Here is a 20,686-nt window from a genome sequence, read left to right as displayed (position 1 = left end):
CAGCAAAATTGACTTAAATGTGACATTTTCCCCTCTCTCAATAACTTCTGGGCTTCAATCCACAGAACAATAAATGAGACATAATGATGGAAAAGCACTGAGACATATGAAGATATATCAAAGAATTACTTATGAAAACCAGGAATCTCTGCCATGAAGCCAAAGACCTTTCTTGCTGAATTGTATGCTTTGATTTGCAGAATGACAATCAAAAATATATTTTTTTAAATGTGTAAAGTACTTATTGTAAGGTTAAAAAATATTCATCAAAACTCAAAGTTCACGACATTGCTGTATTTTGGTATATTAACAATGCCTGCATCAGGGGAAACAGATTTGACAAATGTTATGCTGATAACTTAAAACATTCTGGTATTCTCTATCATTCTAGGTGCATACTTGTCATTCCCAGTACGTCACATGACGGTACAGTTCGGGTTTCAGGAGACAAATCTTCCAGCATCTATAAATGCATCAAAGTGCCTATATCCTCTGTCATTCCAAGGTCACTGAAAACTCAGACATTTTAAATTTTAAAAAAGAGTAATAAAATAAAAGTCCATTCATAAGAAACCAGTCCAATTATAATTGAAGAAATGTATCCCACTTAATCTCACTATTTAACCCACTATTTAATGTGAAGGTCCAATGTTGTTCAAGTACACTTGAAAGGTCTTTGACTTCACCATAGATATTGCTGTTGACATGACAACCTGTGTAAATGATTCTCCAGGTAGTCACACAATTTCAGAATTTCTGACCTAGTACTGTATTTATTTATTTGTTTGTTTATTTATTTATTTAAAGGCTTTTATATACTGATGTTCATGTAATGGTACACATCACGTCGGTTTACATAGAACAAAAGTTAGAAAATACATCAAACAAGATGCATATAACAAGGTGAACGTAATCAGAAATTTTAGATATTATCGCTAACCCAAAAAACTTAGATATACATCAGACGTATTAAAAATATATGAGATACAAATAACAGGGCGAAGTTAGTAAGAATTATCGATGAACTAAGAACTTGGTATTGCATCAAATGTATTAAACACAGTTGTATGAACAATGTGAGCACAAAGGCACATACCGAAGAACATTTGAACAAAAAGAGGGCATTTGCCTCAGCGAATTTTCTACCTCAGGACCAAAGTTTGGGAGAAGACTAAATTGTATTGTATTTTATTTATTGTATTGTATTGTATTTATTTATTGTATTGTATTTTATTTATTTATTTAAAGACTTTTATATACCGCTATTAGTGGGGGACGTCATACCGGTTTACATTTGAAACATTTAAGCTTGGAAAATACATATTAACAGGGAGATGAAACTGGGAGGGGGATAACAAGAATGCAGTATGGAAAATATAGATTAAAAAAACAAAAACAACAAGAAAACCTTAACATAAGGCATGTATAATCAAGTGAGGCTTATGGGTTGGCAGAGGGGGAGAATCTGTTCTGGATATGCTCCTTTAAATCTATTCTGGATAAAAGAAGGATCAGTTCACGTACGCAATGAGATGCTGATGGTCAGTTTGTCAGAGAAATGGCATCAAGCATCTTCCAAGAATACTTATAATTGCTCAATAAAAAATTATGCTTTCTACAAAATCTAAGTGTTCTTGTATCCCTGGGTAAGCATCATAAAGCGTGTTTTGGCGCTTAACAATATTCCCAATTTTCATATGTGATTTGTGTTGGTCATTATATGAATTGAAGCATACAAGTTATTGTGGGGAGAGTGTGATTGTGCTTTAAAGGGTGCCTGTGGAGAATACACCTGAGCACAGAGAATATGCTATGGTGCTGCGCAGAGTAACAGTGGCACTATGAAAGAATTTTCTAGAACTGACCAGAGCTACAGTTCACTGTGGAATATTAACCTGTAGGTAGAAAGGAATCCAGAATTGTGCTAAAGGTCAGTGTTTTTCCATCATTTTACCAGAAGATAGTAATTTGCATATTACCAATAAAACACTTGCAGCTCACTAGAATGTAAATGAGAGATGGAGCCTATTTAACATTGTTTCAACAACAATCTTTGAGACTGCTCCTGCTTTGCCTTGTAGATAAATTACACTCTCCTCTTGCAAGAACTTACTTGTGAATAAAGATTTTTGATTTTTCTCTCATTACTTTGTCGATTTTAAGTGTTTTTTAGCCCATAACAGAAGAGATTGCAACATTTTTGCTGTTGATCAAGGGAAGTTTATAAAAGTTTTATTACTTAGGGTTAACCCTGTTTGTTATTTTATTATTCTTAATTTCTTTTTATATTCTGCTTCCGCGCACTTCAAATCAGATTACATTCACATACTGTAGGTATTTCCCTATCCCCAAAGGGTTCACAATCTATCAGGGTCATTCTTTATTCTGCGATGTGCCGATATCGCATGCAATAAGGTTCTACCACAGGCGATACCGGCATTGCAGCTGTATTATTATAATTAGGGGAAGGGGAGGAGTGTGGGCAGGGTTATCTCCCGGCAGTGCTGCAGGTGATAATGTTTTCCACATTAGCGCCGGCAGCAACACAGGAGATAAACTACACCTTTTCCTGTGGCACTATGGGGCGACAGTGTGTGGCCGTGGTGAGCGAAACTGCACTGCTGCGATGCAGCTGGCTGCCCACTATTGGCCCCCTGTCCTTTTTTCTTTTTGTGCTTCATCATTCTGCTATAAATATGATTATGAATCTAGAGGTAAGTTTGTACCTGAGGCAATGAAGTGTAAAGTGACTTGCCCAAAGTCACAAGAAGTGGTAGTGGGATTTGATCCCTGGCTTCTCTCATTCATAGCCTGCTGCTCTAACCACTAGGCTACTCCTTATATTAGATCAGTCAATATATGCTAAGAATTTAAATATGATACAGATGACCAACACAGATTTTATCTGCAAACAGTACTGAAAAATGGACTAAAATATAGAGCAACCATGCTTATAATGCTGCTTATTATTGCAAGATTCAAGATAAGGCCATAGTAGAAAAATTAAATGAATTCTTAACTTCAGTCTTTACAGAGGTATAAAAGCAATGTTAGTTCCAGTAATACAGAGTAATCATATCTGGAACCTCCACCGTATAAACAAAGAATGTATTAATTACTCCAACTATAGTCAGAGTTTATTTAAATCAGAACAAGGACTCATTCAGTTTGACCGAGAGAGGTTTTATTGAGAATTTTATCAATTATTGATATAGTGATTGTTTAGATTATTTAGAAAGTTACAATGCATTTAGAAAGTATTCAGACTTCACTTTTTCCACATTTTATTACATTATAGCCTTATTTTAAAATGAATATGCATTTTTTTTCTCTTCTCAATCTACACACAATACCCGATAATGGCAAAGTGAAATCAGGTTTGCAAAAAAATTGTCCAAATTAATTTAAAACAAAAAACTGAAATATCACATTTACATAAGTATTCAGATCCTTTACTATGATACTCAAAGTTGTGCTCAGGTGCATCCTGTTTTCATTGATCATCCTTGAGATGTTTCTCCAACTTGGAGTGCACCTGAGGTAAATTCAAGTGACTGGACATGATTTGGAAAGGCACACCACTGATCCACAGTTGACAGTGCATGTGAGTAAAATCAAAACCATTAAGTTGAAGGAATTGTCTGTAACCTCAGGAAAAGGATTGTGTCGAGGCACTGATCGAGAAGGTTACAAAAAAAAAAAACAAACAAAAAAACTGCTGCAATATCGAAGGTGCAGAAGAACACAGTGGTCTCCATCATTCTTAAATGTAAAGTGGTCAAATGGAAGAAGTCTGGAACCACCATGACTCTTCCTAGAGAAGGACGCTCACCTAAACTGAGCAATCGGGGGAGAAGGGCCTTGATCGGGGAGGTGACCAAGAACCCGAAGGTCACTCTGACAATCTCCAGAGGTCCACCATAGAGATGGGAGAATTTTCCAGAAGGACAACCATCTCTGCAGCACTCCACCAATCAGGCCTTTATTAGTAGAGTGGATAAACGGAAGCCACTCCTCAGTAAAAGGCGCATGACATCCTGCTTGGAGTTTGCAAAAAAGCATTTAAAGGACTCTCAGAGCATGAGAAACAAGATTGCCTGGTTTCACAAAACTAAAATTGAACTCTTTGGCCTGAATAACAAAGAATCATTTCTGGAGAAAACAAGGCACCGTTTATCTCCTAGCAAAAATCATCCCTACTGTGAAGTGTGGTGGTGGCAGCATCATGCTGTGGGGATGATTTTCAGCTGCAGAACCTAGGAGCCTAGTCAGGATCAAGGATAAGATGAACAGAGCAAAGTACAGAGAGATCCTTGATGAAAACCTGCTCTAGATCACTCTGAACTCAGACTGGGGTGACGACTCACCTTCCAACAGGACAATGGCCCTAAGCACACAGCCAAGACAATGCAGGAGTGGCTTCAGCACAAGTTTGTGAATATCCATGAGTGGCTCAGCCAAAGCCTGGACTTGAATCCGATCGAACATCTCTGGAAAGGCTAAAAATAGCTGTGCATTGACGCTCCCCATCCAACTGACAGAGGTTAAAAGGATCTGCAGAGAAGAATGGGAGAAAATCCCCAAATCCAGGTGTGCCAAGATTGTAGTATCATGGCCAAGAAGATTTGAGGCTGTAATCACTGCAAAAGGTGCTTCAAAGTACTGAGTAAAGGGTACGAATACTTATGTAAATATATTTCCTTATTTTTTTTTTTTTTAAATTAATTTGCACAAATTTCCTCAAACCTGATTTTACTTTTTCATTATGGGGTATTGTGTGTAGATTGAGTAGGGAAAAAATGCACTAATTCCTGAAGCCAGATAAATCATTTGAAAATCCACCCCATAGAATTGTTGTTAAAATGGTGTTAATGTAAGATACAAAGGCAACTGAATAAGCAGCCTGTACAAGATTGGGTTAAACGGCCTTTGTTTCAGAATGTTAGATGTGATTGCCCATCTTTTGTAAATGTGGGGAAATACGCTAATGTGAAATTGTAGAAAGCCAAATAGTCCCTTATTCAGAGACCTATGTGCCTTATTTGAATTAAATTACATTGCTCCATATCATTAGACTGTGGGGTAGATTTTCAAAGGGATACGCGCGTATCCCCCAAAAACCTACCCCAAACCCCCCCTGCGCGCGCCAAGCCTATTTTGCATAGGCTCGGCGGCGCGCACAAGTCCCGGGACGCGCGCAAGTCCCGGGGCTTGCATGGAGGGGCGTTTTGGGGGCGTGGCGGTCGTGACGCGGCGTTTTGGGGGCGTGGCGCGGGTGACACGATGTTTCGGGGGCGGCGCCGCGGGCATGGTTTCGGCCCAGGGGCGTGGACGCGCCCTCCGGAACAGCCCCCGGGTCGGGTGATGGCGCGCCAGCAGCCTGCTGGCGCGCGCAGATTTACATCTGCCTCCGGCAGGCGTAAATTCGGCGATAAAGGTAGGGGGGTGGGTTAGGTAGGGAAAGGGAGGGGAGGGCGAAAGAAAGTTCCCTCCGAGGCCATTCCGATTTCGGAGCGGCCTCGGAGGGAACGGAGGCAGGCTGCGCGGCTCGGCGCGCGCAGGCTGCCCAAAATTGGCAGCCTTGCGTGCGCCGATCCCGGATTTTAATGGATACGCGCGTATCTATTGAAATCCCGCGTACTCTTGTTCGCGCCTGGTGTGCGAACAAAAGTACGCGTTCGCGCTAAATTATAAAATCTACCCCTGTGTGTTTATCATGGGTATCATGGTTCTGTCTTATTCTTTTATTTCCTTGACATCAATGCAATGTAAAAATTTGAATTAAAAAAATTTTTTAGCTGACCAGCATCTTCATTTGCACTCTTTCAATAAGGTATCGTCTTCTCCAGAAATTACTGTAAGATATTTGAAAAGATGGCAGCTGGTACCATATACTGTAAATGCAGACAGCAGGGTGACATGAACAGCTATAGTCGCTTGATTTAAAAGCTTTACGGAATAAATAAGATATATACTTTGCTTCTGTTTAAGTGTTAATGGTTTCTCTCTGCTTTCTTAAAGATACTTTATTCATATATTGACCATTTTACATAAGCATTTGAGACTTGGAGCACTGTTGCATCATTCCATGTATTGATAGCCTCCTGTGTGGGGTTTTTTTTTTTTTTGTTGGTTGGTTTTGGAAGGGATAAAAATTCTTCTCTGGATGTGTTTGTAATTTGGATGTATGATTCAGAGACAGATTGTGTCAAATAAATCTAATTGATTCCATCGATTGGGTGAATAGAGAATTAGGTAAAAGTTGTGCGCTGGATGGGATTTAATTCGTTTCAGCAAAACCTCCCCCCACTCTCTCTCCTCCCTTCCCTCTCAGCTCACTCTCTCCTCCCCCCTCCCCCCAGCTTACTCTCTCCTCTCTCAATCCCCTCCCCTTTCAGCTCATCCACAACCGGCAGACAGGGGGTGGCCATCCATCCCTCGCGCGTGCGTCACCACTGCCACTCCTCCCTCTCGTCGCCGCGGCTACTGCTTCTCCCACTCCTGGCCGCCGCTGCTCCTGCTCCTAAGGAGCAGGCGCCATTTTTTTTCCGGGCACGCTCCTCGTGTGTGTGTGCGCGTGTGCGTGTGTACATGCCATACTGGGTCAGACCAAGGGTCCATCAAGCCCAGCATCAGTGGTATATATATTTTAAACCCAGCTATGCTAGTTGCCCTGACCACATCCTAGGCAACAAATTCCACAGATTGATTGAGCATTGAGTGAAAAAATACTTTTGCCAGTTGATTTTAAATCTGCTCCCTGTTAGCTTAAAAGAGTGTCCCCCGAGTCATAGTACTATTTGAAAGGATAACTGGTTCCTGCTTATCTGTTCTACTCCATTCATGATTCTGTAGACTTCAATCGTATTCCCCTCAATAGTCTGTTCTCCAAGCTGAAGAACCCTAACCTGTTTAGCTTTTCTTCATAAGGGAGTTATTTCAATCCCCTTAACCATTTTCGTTGCCCTTCTTTGTATCTGTTCTATCTCTGCTATATACTTTTTGAGATGGGGTGACCAGAACTACACACAGTACTCAAGTGCTGCCGCACCAATCATCTACACAGTGGCATTATGTTTTCTGTTTTATTTTCCATACCTTTCTGAATACTTTCTAGCATGCTATTTGTTTGTTGTTCGCATATTGAATCTTTTTATGCTCACTGTTCCTCCTTTTTAATGGTAAATTTTTCAGTTTGTTAGCTCTGTGTCTGAGACTGGTCAGTGACCCACAGAGGTGAATCATTGGGAGAACCCAGTATTTTCTGTGTGCGGTCTTATAAGTATCTTTTCTAGAAACTATGTGACTCCCTTGGGTTTTGTGTGTTTGATGAAACCACTAGGAATAGCTTGTGAGCAAGATTCATGCCTGCGGCAAGCTGAAACGTAGTTGAAGAGAGAGGTGAAGCCTGTCCAGTGCTTGTTCAGATCCTAAAGTGGCAAAGGATTTAACCTCTATTAGGTATTTGTGGTTAAGTAGAGGTGTTACATGATATAGTTATGTGAACAGTAACTCAGTATAAGATTACACTGATAAACCAAACTGAACAAAAATCTTAATGCACAGTACATTGATCTCAATGGTAAGAAGTAAAGAAAATCAAATTTCTCATTTACCTGAAGAAATGTTAATAATCTCTTTAACAATGGCATTCTGGGCTTCTTCATATTCTTCTCTGTATTTTATGTAGTCTTCATTGAAGGAGCTCAATTTACTATAATCAAAATAAATAATTATTTTAGCCATCTGTTTTCTCAGTCCCTGTTTATCATTATTTTCTATAGAGAATAATGCACACAGTACTGTATGCAGTTTCTTTTTTAGCTATCAGTTCCCATCCCACTCAAGTCAAAACTAGAATAGAATTGATTTTTATGTTAAGCTCAGAAAACGTTATCAGGCAATAATAATACACCACTAACTCAAGCAAGGTTATTGCTTGCCTTGCTTTTTATATTTAATAATTCGTTAACGTCGGCTTGCTTATAAAAAAAATTTCTTAGCTACTTTATGTGCACTAAATATTCTGATTTCATACTGTCTTCCCTTGCCTCTCTTTACTAATCTAGTTGAAAGATTTTGCTAATCTTAGGCTGCTTTGCATGTTGACTACCGAGTGCTTAGAAATATTGTGCATATCTCCCAGTTCAATATTAAGTGTGTTTAGAAATGGGAGGGCTGCTTTCCCTATAGAGTCTAATTTTAGGGAAAACAAAAGTTGTATCATCTTTAGGAATCCTTGCGATCTTCTTGGGAAAATATTTCAGTAGCATTTAAGAAAGTTAGTTTTGGGCAAAGTATCCTGATACATAAAAATCTTCCCACCTTACTCCCTATCTCCCACCCACCTAGTCCTTACCTTGTTTTTATTGGACACATTTACAAGAGTAATTAAAATTGAGTGGTAAACAAAGTATTTAGAAACTCCTTAACACAATACAAGTGTTCTGTAATAAAATATAACTATAAATGGCTGCTGTTCTGCATAATAACCTTGGTACTTCGGTCTTAAAGCAGACCATCTGGAAGCTCAATGCTTGTCCTATTTGCCTTCAGCTGTCTGCAATTAAAAAGGAGTTGACTGAATTTGAAGAGGAATTGTCTAGGTTTAAAAAAACCTCCCAACTATGTGGCATTCAGAATATCTGCCCACACTCCCACAGAGGATTCAGAAACCATGAACAAACGGATTATAATGGGTTCTAGAAGGCTAAGACCTGAGACAAAGATACCCACTCTCTCAAATGATACCCATACAAAACACCTTTGCTGCACTGGAAAATGAGAATGCTCCAAAAATGGAAACACTTAAGTGGTATCTGGAAAGGGAGACACTCAAAACATGCTAAGACCACATAATTCCAAACATCATCAAAACAGAATGTGCCCTCTGTACTGGGAGACAATTTGAGCAGAATCCAACAGAAACTACAAAATACCCTTAACAGAAAGCTCCTTCTGCTGGGAGACTATTATCAGAGGTGCTAACCTGGGGACTCAGTTCACGTGACAAAAACTAGCAAAATGCCTTCCAGGATCATCAGCTGGCAAAAATACAAATCAAGCTGTCACTACCATTAAGGATGAATGTAAGGAATTTAAAACTATTATAATCCATCTAGGGACCAAGGACCTTGCTAGAAACAGCATCCAAGAAAAAGATTTCCACAATCAAGGGAAGCAGTTTAGGTATACTGCTCAGACTATTGCCTTTTCAAAAGTGTTGCCTGTTCATGAAAAGGGAAGGAAAAGGTTAGATCATATAGTCAACTTCAATACATGACTCAAAATCTGATGTAAAGGAGGAGGATTTGGACATATTGGAGGTTGTGGCAGTGTACAGCATAATAAAAGTCTATACATTAAAGTTGGCCTGCATCTGTCTGTAGCAGGAAAAAGGATCTTAAGGGCCTGATTTTAAGATACATTTATATGCATAAAACTGGGCTTTATACATCTAAATGCACTTTACTCGAGTAAGTGGGCTTTTAAAAATTGCTATAATAGTATATTGAATTGTCCATAGGATTTACTCGCATAAGTGAACTTTGCTCAAGTAAAGGTCTTTTGAAAATTGCTACGATAGTATATTACATTTATGCACGTTAACTCCTTTGAAAATTACCTCCCAAGTGAGAAACACATAACAAATGTCATTAGGCTTTTAAACTAAACGACGAGGGAGGCTGAAGGAGGTCAATGGAAGTGAAATGTCACACCCAATGCATACAAATACAGAAAACGGGTGGGGAAAAAAGAACAAATCAGTTCACTTTTAGGCAAAAGCACAGAAAAGGTGTCTGGAAAGAGCAGTAAATCAAGGAAAAAAGCTGGAAAGTTATGTGCATAAATGCTCACAGTGAGCACAAAGTTCCAGATTTGCAGGCCTTGATGGTGAAGGTGGACTTGGATATTGTTGCTATTAAGGAGACATGGTTCAATGAGTCTCTTGAATGGGATACAGCCATCCCAGGTTAAGGAAAGACAGAGGGCAAAAAAGGGAGAGTAGCAGCTCTTTATGTAAAAAACAATATCTTAGGAACTGAAATGCAGGGGGTATGGGGTAGGGAGGAAGCACTGTGGACAGACCAAAAAAAAAAGATGATGGCATTTCCATTTACACTGGTGTAGTCTACAGGCTTCCAAATCATACAGAAGAACTAGATAGAGATTTGGCTGAGGACATCCAAAGGGTGAGAAAGAAGGGAGAAATATCGCTAATTGGAGATTTTAATCTGCCAGATATGGATTAGAGTATCCCTGCTGCAGAATCTATAAGGAGTATGGAGATTGTGGATGTCTTTCAAACGGCTCTGCTTAGACAAATGATGATGGAACCCACAAAGGGAGGAGCGATACTGGACTTGGTGCTCACAACTGGATATAGCAGCTTAAGAGAGAGAAGTCACACAAAGATCAAAGTCATGGATTTTGGAAATACAGACTTTGAAAAAAATGGGAAGGAGCTATAAGGCTGGGAGGGGATGGGAGAAGGTGGGCTAAACTAAAAGGATTTAACACAAAGGCAACAAATCTTAATGTAAGAAAAGTGAATAAAAGTAAGAGGAAAAAGAAACCGATACGGTTCTCTAAAGAGGTGGCAGAGAAAATAAAGGCAAACAGATCAGCGTTCAAAAAGTAGAAAGGAACTCGAAAAGAGGCACACAGGAAAGAATATCTGGTGAAGCAGAAAGAAATCAGAACTGAAAACAGCTCGAGTGGAAGAAAAGATCACCAAAGAGGCAAAGCAAGGTGACAAAGCATTTTTCAGATATATCAGAGAAAGGAGGAAGGCTAGGAGAAGTATGGTAAAACTGAAAAGAAACCAGGGCCATTGTGTGGAAAAAGATGAGGAAAAAGCAGAAATATTAAACAAACATTTCATTTCAGTGTTCACCAAGAGTACAAATGGGAGTGGACAAGATACCACTCCATTTACGGAAGAAAGTGTGTGGGTGGAACTAGTGAAACAAAGTAGACAAAGCCATGGGACTAGATGATATAAATCCCAGGGTATTGAAGGAGCTCAGAGAGGTGCTGGCGGGTCTACTGAAAGATCTGTTCAATACATCTTTAGAAATGGGAGTGGTGCCGCAGGATTGGAGAAGGGCAATTGTGGTCCCACTGCACAAAAATGGTAGCAGAGAGGAGCCTGGAAACTACAGGCTGGTTAGCCTAACCTCGGTGGTGGGAAAACTAACAGACCACTTTTGAAGGAAAGGAAAGTGAACTATCCGCATGATCCAAGGCAACATGATTTTACCAGAGGAAGATCATGCCAGCAAATCTGATTGGCTTTTTTGATTGGGTGACTAGAAAATTAGATTTAAAAAAAAGAGCCCTTGATATGATTTATCTGGATTTCAGCAAAGCTTTTGATACGGTCCTAAATAGGAGGCTTGTAAACAAATTGAAAAGCCTGGGAATGGGTCCCATGAGAGAGGAATGGATCAGATATCTTTATGCCAGAGTTGGCTTTTTCTGAGTAAAACCCTGGCCCTGAATCAGACAGACCCTGGTTCAAAACCCAAGAATATATTTTTTCTCCTGACAGTTTTGAGACTGAAAGACTAAAGGTGTATACACTGAAAAAAAGGAGAGGCTGGAAGATATGATACAGATTTTTAAATACCAAAAAGGTATTAATACACAGGAGTCAAACCTTTTTTGATGGAAAGAAAACTGTAGAACAAGGGGCCATAATATGAAGCTCCAAGGGTTTTGAAACAGAACCAATATCAGCAAGTATTTCTGCACAGAAAGGGTGGTGGATGCATGGAACGCCCTCCCAGAAGAGGTATCAGGACAAGGATGGTAAAGGAATTCACAAGGGCATGGGATAAGCACAGAGAATTAAATAATGGAGCCAAAGAAAAGGGTATTTATTTATTTAAAAACTTTTCTATACCGTCGCTAAGTTATATACCATCGCAACGGTTTACAAATAGGCACATAGACTAAGGTAAGTAAATGTAGGATATCGTACATTCTAACAGGTGCCAATAAAGTTCGGTTACAATTTCATAAATAAAATCATTATTTGAGTAATGTTGGTCAAGTCCAGGTATGTTATTGAGTTACTATCTCTTTGAGATATTACTTCTTAAATGTAGGATTGCGTGAAATCATTCTCATCTGCGTTTCCGTGTACTTTCATTCTCTACCCTCCAGACTCTTTAGTGAAGGCTTTTTTAAAGAGCCATGTTTTTAAATTTTTCTTAAAAGTTTTGAGATTATTCTGTAATTTGAGTTCAGGGGGCATCGCGTTCCATAGTATGGGCCCAGCCAATGATAAAGCCCTTTCTCTCACTTGGGTTAATTTTGCTGACTTTACTGAAGGGATTGTTAGTAGTGCTTTGTTTGCTGAGCGGAGGTTTCTTTGTGGAACGTGTACTCGTAAGGCTGTGTTTAGCCAGTCTGCTTCTTTATCATATATTAGTTTGTGTATGGTGCATAAGGCCTTGTATTTTATCCTGTATTCGATGGGTAACCAATGTAAGTCTGCTAGAGTTTCGGTTATATGGTCCTGTGTTGGCTAGGGTAACCTTCCCAGAGCAACAAGTACCCTAAAAAGTAAAACAAAAAAAGGCTTGCTGGGCAGACTGGATGGACCACTTGGGGGTTTTTCTGCTGACATTTACTCCATTACTGTGAACCTATCAAACTTACTCCTGCTCAGAGGAGCGGGTAAGTTCTAAAACAAAATAAATTACAATAGTTAGGTTAGGTTTAGGAGTCTGGGAGGAGAGGGGAATAGGGAGGAAGGCTAAGTAGGGGGATAGGAAAGTTCCTTCTCAGTTCACTCCTTAATCATGGCAGACTGGGAAAGAACTGGCACAGGCCCCCATCGTGGTGCCGCATGTTATTTTTTAAAATCCCCCCTTGCACGTGCAAGACACCGCCTGCCCACACATGCATGCAGGAATCGTATAACTTGCGTACAGCGATGTGCGCATGTTATAAAATCGCTGCGTCCATGTGCACGCGCCGGGAACCGCGTGCACATGGATGCATGCACGGGCCTTTGAAAATCTACCCCCTTAGTTTATAAGTCAGTTGTTCATCTAAGATGATGAGCAGGAGATTAGATTTGGGGGATAGAGTTATTCCAATAATGAGAGAAGCTAGAAATCTGGTTGTACAAATACAGACTTAAAACTGAAGTCACATGCGTTTTGTCACAAAGTCTTCATTTTATAAATTACAGATGATTCATCCATAGAAATGTTTATTAACTCCCTCTGATTTTTGTAAGTTATTCAAGCATTTGTCCGAACAAAAATGGAGAAATTCTCTTTTTTTTTTTTTTTTTTTAGGTTTGCTTAAGACGCCACTTCGGATCTTGCAGTTAGTTCAGAATGGGAAAGCAAGGGTTTTGATGGGCACAAAATATCATGAGCATATTACACTGGCTTTCTATAGCTGAGCGAGTAAGGTTTAAGGTCTCAACTCTTATTTAAAGCCATAAAAGTACAGTCATCCATTGGCTACATTGATTAAACTGTACACACAGACTCATATTCTTTGCTCTGAGCATCAATGCCTTTTAGCATTGCCAAATGTGAAAGATTGTCACAGTCAGCAGTCATGCATTCTCTGTTGCCGGACCTATTCTGTGGAATTCTATGCCAGAACAGCTCAGAAATACGAAAGTTATCAAAGTGCTCAAAAAAGAACTGAAAACATGGCTCTTCAAAAAGCTTTTGAGGCTCTAAACTAGTAAATAGCTATAGCAACTTTTGTTGCTTAATGTTAATTGATCAAACCTGATCTGAGCAGTCTTTTTTTTTTATTTTATTATGTTTTATGTCCTAATTTTATATATGTTCTTACTTTTACAAACTGCCTTGATCCTGGGAAGGTGCAGTCAATAAATAATTTTAAATAAATAAAGTTAGAAGTAGAGCCTTTTCGCAAATGGATCCAGTGTTATGGAACACATTAGATGTTGAGCTTAGATTGGAAGAGGATTTTAAATTATTTAGGGAAAAATTTAAATGTGAGATATTTAAGCAATTTTCTACTGATTTGATTTTCTAGTTTTATTGTACTATCAAAAAATTATATAAATAGTATGGATTTTATATATTTCCATTGTATTTATTTTATCTGTATCTGATATGTGTTTTATGATCGAGAATTATTTTTAATATATGCACAGATTTTTTTTTTTATGGAAGTTGCGGAAAATAAATGCAGTAAATTAAATAAATATATACAACAGTTTTCCCTCCCTGAATCTAGTATTTATCATTAACAAATGTATGTGAGTATGCAAGAACATAAAACCTGTCAAAATTAAGTCAGACCAAGGTCCACCAAGCCCAGCATCTGGACTTGGACTGTAGTTGGCGGGTGCTTAGAGGAAGTGTATCAGGACAAAGCATGTGTAGAGTGGCCCATTCCCTGTAATACTCTTCCATAATAAGGTAGATGACAACTAAAAATGACCAATCGGCCCATCCAATCCATCCATACAGCAAAGATACATCCCACTTGCTAGCCATAAAACATGACTGCTCGTAAGGTACCAGGACAGTCTTTATCCTCGTCCTCATTTGTACTCTACCAGCTTGTGCAGCTGAGCACAAAATATCCCCCAATTACTTCATACCCAGCAGCTTTCCTTTTCTAGGTCTGAGCATAAAGCTTTGTAATAATCTAAACAGCTTCCGATACTAGCATGGCTCTTGCCTAAACCTCCTAGGTCTCTTGTGTAAGCTTGCAGACAAACCTACTACATGAGCAAGGGAAAACAATGTTGGGGTAGAGCTCCTTTGGAAAAAAAAGGGTGTCCCTAAATGCTTGACTGAGGCAATATTTCTAGGAGTGATTGTTTTCAACAGTCTTATACAGGAAAAGGACCCTGGAAGCTGTCAAAAGGGAATGTATAAACGGACTGTGAACCAACGTGATTAGACACGTCCCACAGGGCCCTCGTCTATCAGTGTTTTAAACTATTTGTAGTTTGGTGCACATCAGAAAAAGGCATTACAGTAATGAAGATACAAGTAAAACTGAATAATGGATACAATTAGGAAAGAAATGAAATATGTAAGAGCAGAATGTTTGATCTAAATCCCCAGAAGCTTTAGAACAGGAAAAAAAAAACATTTTAGCTTAAGGCAGTATACAACAAAAGGAAGCCTGCATTCTGGGAGACAGCATAGACAGTAGGCTATTTTATTTATTTAAATAGTTTATATACTGCATAACCTATAAATACAAAAAAAGCAGTTTACAAAATTAATATGATACTAGGGGCTGTACCCCTGCTCGCTTTGCTCACCAACTAACATGCCGATAGAGAAAAACACGAGGGAGAGCCAGCGCGCGCACAGGCCACTCTCCTGGGCGCACGATTCAGGAAGGTGGCCTATACAAATTAGGGCCCGCAGTAAAAAGAGGCGCTAGGGACACTAGCGCATCCCTAGAGCCTCTTTTTTGACAGGAGCGGCGGCTGTCAGCGTCTGTTCTATGTAACGCCATAGCCGCAACTGTTCTGTTATATGGAAACTGATATGATTTGATATTTTGTTCAAGAATGTCGGTATAGAAAAATTCTAAATAAATAAATAATAAAATAAAAGTGGTGTAAGGTCACTGGATTAAGAGGTGATGGATGACTGACTGGGAGGTATATGGCAGTGGAAATGGTACAATGAGGTGAGTGAGTGTGGGGAGCTGAGTATAACCAGAGTTTGTGGAGGCATATGTCGATAGTGTGTGGTGTTGGGGTGAGTGGATGTGCAGGGAGGGTAAGCGTCTGTTCTCAAACCCGCTGACAGCCACCGGTTTGGAAAACAGTTGCCGGCATAAATGAGCGTTCGTCTTCCGACCCACGGGCCGATTTTAAATTTTTTTTATTTATTAATGTTATTTTGAGGCCTCCGACTTAATATCGCTATGATATTAAGTCGGAGGGTGTACAGAAAAGCAGTTTTTTTCTGCACCAGGAGAAATTAAAGTCAGCCTTTGGCAGGCGTCAATTTCTGAAAGTTAAATGTGTGGCTCGGCTGCACATTTTGCTTTCTGGATCGCGCGGAAATAACTAACAGGGCCATCAACATGCATTTGCATGTTGCGGGCGCTATTAGTTTCGGGGGGGGGGGGGGGGGGGTTGGACACGCGTTTTTGACGCGCTAGCTTTACCCCTTATACGACTCTCCCGCATGTTTTTCTGTATCGGCCTGTTAGTTGGTGAGCAAAGCGAGCAGGGGCACAGCCGTATAAGGGGTAAAGCTAGCGCGTCGAAAACCCGTGCCCAAACGCGGGCAAACAGTACGCTCCACTGGAGCCACTGTACTGTATCAGCCTGTAAGTCAGTAGGGGAATGTGCAGAAGGAGTGTAGGGGTGGTATGCATGTGGTGTGTGTGGCAGTGGTGGTGTGAGCGCAGAGGGGTTGATAGGGACGGTGTGTGAAAGATAATTTGTGTGGATGAAGGGATGGCGAAGGCGTGTGTGAGAGGGGTAATGGCAGCAGCATGTGAGATGTGTTTGTGGGCAAGGTGGTGGATGTGTGGGCAAGGTGTGTGGTGTGGGGTGGCAGCAGTGGTTGTGTGCGTGAGGTGTGTGCGATATGGCAATAGTCATTTTTATTTTTGCTACCACACGAATTTCAGTGGTGTGTGCATGTAGACGTGGCTGTGGTTAGGGGTATATGCAGGGAGGCTGCAAGACTGAGGGAATGCTTTCATGATGTGAGGGAGTGAGTTGCTGGGAGAGATTAGGCTTTGGGGAGTTTGAGTGTTGTGACTGGATTTGCGGGTGATTGTTTAGAGATGGAGGTGTACGGTGCATTTTGGGTGGTGACGCTGTCAATGGTGTGAGAGGGTGATTGTGTACAGTGAGTAAGTGGTGCAGAGAGGTTGTGTGGGGTGATTTGAGGGTGGTGGTCTCAGTAGTGTGAGGGGAGGGAGTGGGTAGCGTGTGGTGGTGGTATCAGTGGGGTGAGTGTTCAGAATCACTTAGCAGTGCAGCGTGCCGTGAGGGGCTGTGGAAAGGTGGGAACATGTGGAAAGGTGCCAGAGGAAAAATTTCTGTGGTATGTGGTGATAAGAAGGGCTGGATGATGTAGAGTGGGGACAGAGCTGTGTATGTGGGTCATCTGTGACTGGAGTGTGGTGGGGCATGGAAGAGTGTGGGGTAGACACTTCTTGCACTCTCTACTTTGGCATCCTCTGTTTACTTCCTCACCCTCTCTGCCTCCCTCCTGCACACTCTACATTTGTCCGTCCTCCCTCTACTTCCTTGATCATGTGAGCAGGTGTTTGCTGGTGGCTCGTTTCACAGGATTTGTTTGCCTGCACCTTCTCTGCTTGCTGTCCCCGCCCATACCATCACTGACTGGGAATACTGTAAAGCCCTGATAGGAGTCTGAATGGATCTTGTTATTCGAACAAGCCTTCCCATAACTACTCACTTCAGCCTTGGTTCTTATCCGCATCATGAGTACTCTTTCCAACTTGAGGCCTTCATAGTCCTCCCCTATTTAATGTCCCTGCTTTTCGCCCAAGTTATACAGACCCAATTCTCTATACTTGCTTCACCCATTTTATGTTTATCCAGGTTACTTCTACCCTGTTCATTGTAAAACAAGACTTTGTCTCTGTTATTTTTTGCTGGTTGTAATGTAAACCGAAGTGATAATTAATCTTGTTAATTGAACCTCGGTATATAAAAAGTTATAAATAAATAAATAAATCTTGTCTGCCACTGGAACTTGGCTGTTTCTACCAGTTCCATCGCTGACTCAATGCCTGTCCAAAACCACTGAAGCATGCAATTAATACCCGTCCAGCAGTCTCTGTGGTCTCTCCCATGCAGCGTTTTTTTCTCCTGCTGGGATCCACCCTCCCACACTATTTACATGCATTGCAGCATGCACACGTGCAGTTGTGCTGAAATGATTACCTAGAACCCCTAATATTATTATAAAATAAACAGAAAAGAATCAAAAGACAATAGTCAAGTGGCACGGGACTTTTAAAACAAATTTGGAGACATTTCTTCACATAGAGGATATTTGGAACAAGTCACATCATAGTCAGCGAGACAGTGAAAGGGAGATAAGAGTTCTAACAACTAATGGTATTCCATGACTTCAGTACTGAATAGTAAAGGATAAACATTATGGACTGTAGGTCTCCTATTATTAAAACTGTCTTTTGTCAGCAAAAGCTTATCCTTCTAACAGGCAGACCACTTTTTACATTTTTTTCCCATGAAACAAACAAAACTGGCTTTGATATATACTCTGTTTCTATTTGTTCAACAAAAAAGGACTATGATTAAAGTAGCAAAGAGCTATTTGTAAGGACTCATAATTGCATCTTCTTTGAACTACAGTCACAGATTACAGCACTGAAAGAACAGTGTTTGAACAAGGAAGGGTTTCATCTTTATGTTATGAACATAACCTACACCTGATCCTTTTCAAAGCTCGCTCAGATCTTATATACGTGCAATCCTGATAACCCATCTTCTACAATTTGCACATACCTCTTTTACAAAAAAAACAAACAAAACAAAGTGTACCAAATTAAATATTCAGTTGGCAGATAAAAGAAAATATGGAAAGATGCAGAGCAACATGAAGAATTTTGAAACATTGTTGAAAACACAATAGGCCAGTCTGACACAAAATTATCTGTCAAGCAACATTGAAACTTGGAATTGAGGCATCCAAGATAGTGGAACCCGGCAAATGCTCAATAGTTGAGCTTCCATAGACTAGGGCCATATCATCTCCTTTATCCCTTTCACATCTACGGTAACTATGGGGAAAATAAAAGGCAAAGTTAAGAATTATCCGTCTGAGCCTTCTCTGTCAGTTTTTGGGCCAATTCATGAATCATTGGTTTGGCTCCCACACTATCCTTGAGTGAAGCAGGTAAAGTCCCTTACCTGCAGCTCTCCACCCATATGCCAACATCTCACTGAATACTAGGTATCGAGAGCCCCCCTTGGCACCAAGTGACAAAGATGATAGAGATTTGTGGAGCAGACCCCTGCCTTATCTTTACTGGTACTTGCTCCACCTAGGGAAGAGACATCAGGCCCAGCTTTATCTGAGTCAGGAATGGAGCTGGAGATGGGGATGCTGAAGTCAAGCACTGCATTTCCAGGGCTGAGCAGCCTGAATGTGAGTGCACGAGAAGCTGTTGTAATGCCTGCCATCTGCAGAGTAGTCAAAGGAATAAGTCCAAGAGAACTCAGTGATGGGCTGATGGTTTTGAAGCAGCCTTTCCTTCGGAAGCCACAAAGATGAAGAGAAGCGTGTTTTGAACCACTCCACAACTCAACCCCATGGAGGAGATATGGAGGCCCATAACTAGCCTAGAAATGTTTATCTCAGGTTGACTATGTGATTTATGTACATTTAATAAAGAGACTGAGTCTAAGATTTTGATGAAAGATGCAACTCTGAGGGGACATGCTATAAGCAGCTGGAGATTCTGGAAGGTCGGAGGCAGTGTCCTGTTATGGATCAGAAACTGGGTAAAATACAGGAAACAGAGGACAGGACTAAATGGTCGGTTTTCCAAATGGAGAAAGGATGCGAGTGAGTGCCTCATGGATATGTGCTATTTAGCATATTCATAAATGATGTGGAGAAAGGAACGAGTGAGGTGACCAATTTGCAGATGACACAAAATTGTTTTGAGTCGTTAAAACAGAAGCAGATTGTGAACTGCAGAAATACCTCGTGAGAGTAGGAGAATGGGAATCTAAATGGCAGATGTAATTTAATGTGGACACGTGCAAAGTAATGTACATTCTGCATTCAACTGGTATCCTCACATTACTCAATTTCCTCAGGATTCCCACAAGGTTCTTCACTTTCCCCATTCTGTTTAACATCTTTTACCATTGTGCTATATTTTAGACAGTCTCAATATCCAATTCAAAATATATGCAGATGATATCCAGTTTTTCGTTCCGTACTCAAAATCATGGTCCAACCCTCTATCTTTGGTTTCCTTATACATCAACACCATAAAATCCTGGCTCTCACAATCGTCTGAAACTTAATACCTCAAAAACATAAATTGTACATTTATCTTCCATCCCAATGTCTGACTGCAGACCTCCTGCTCATCTTGATCTTAATGGTACTCTTTTACCAATCACGTCCAAAGCCCGCAACCTTGGAGTCACTATTGACTCCAGTCTTTCCATGTCACACCACATATCCCTAACAGTAAAAAAACCCAAAAATCCCTTTCTTTAAGCTACACATGCTGAAACGTCTCAAACCTACACTTTCATCAAGACTTCAGAACAATCTTTAGCAATTTAGACCACTGTAATGCCCTGTTCTTTGGGCTCCATCAAAATGCTATCTGACCACCACAACTAATTCAAAACTCAGCAGCTCACATCCTTACCAGCAAGTTGCGTAGAAACCATATTTCTCCTGTACTTTACCTCTCTACACTGGTTATCCTTCAAATTCAGGATCCAATTCAAAATTCTTTCCATTATTCATAATTTAATAAATGACGACACCTCAACTTGGCTCAGCTCCCAATTACGCATCTATAGACCTTCCAAAACTTACGCTCATCCCAAAATAACTTTCTACAAGTTCCTATTATTGCCTGTCTAGATATAACGAGACGCCGTGCGTTTTCAGCAGCTGGCCCGCAACTTTGGAATTCCATCCCGGACTATATTAGACAC

At 40.4% G+C, this 20,686-nt stretch overlaps 1 protein-coding gene across 1 annotated transcript in view; it reads right to left on the bottom strand.

The window, feature by feature from the left end:
• The window catches only part of MSH2 (mutS homolog 2), a 231,687-nt gene that overhangs the window by 35,372 nt on the left and 175,629 nt on the right, over positions 1 to 20,686 (bottom strand). Inside the window, exon 11 of the mRNA XM_029593377.1 lies at positions 7,617 to 7,714. Coding sequence (XP_029449237.1) covers positions 7,617 to 7,714 — 98 coding nt within the window. The remainder of the gene's footprint in view (positions 1 to 7,616; positions 7,715 to 20,686) is intronic.

Source organism: Rhinatrema bivittatum, chromosome 3 (assembly GCF_901001135.1).
Source record: "Rhinatrema bivittatum chromosome 3, aRhiBiv1.1, whole genome shotgun sequence".
Classification (NCBI taxonomy): Eukaryota; Metazoa; Chordata; class Amphibia; order Gymnophiona; family Rhinatrematidae; genus Rhinatrema; species Rhinatrema bivittatum.
The sequence above is the reverse complement of the archived record's forward strand: the minus strand, read 5'-3'. Positions and strand labels throughout refer to the sequence as shown.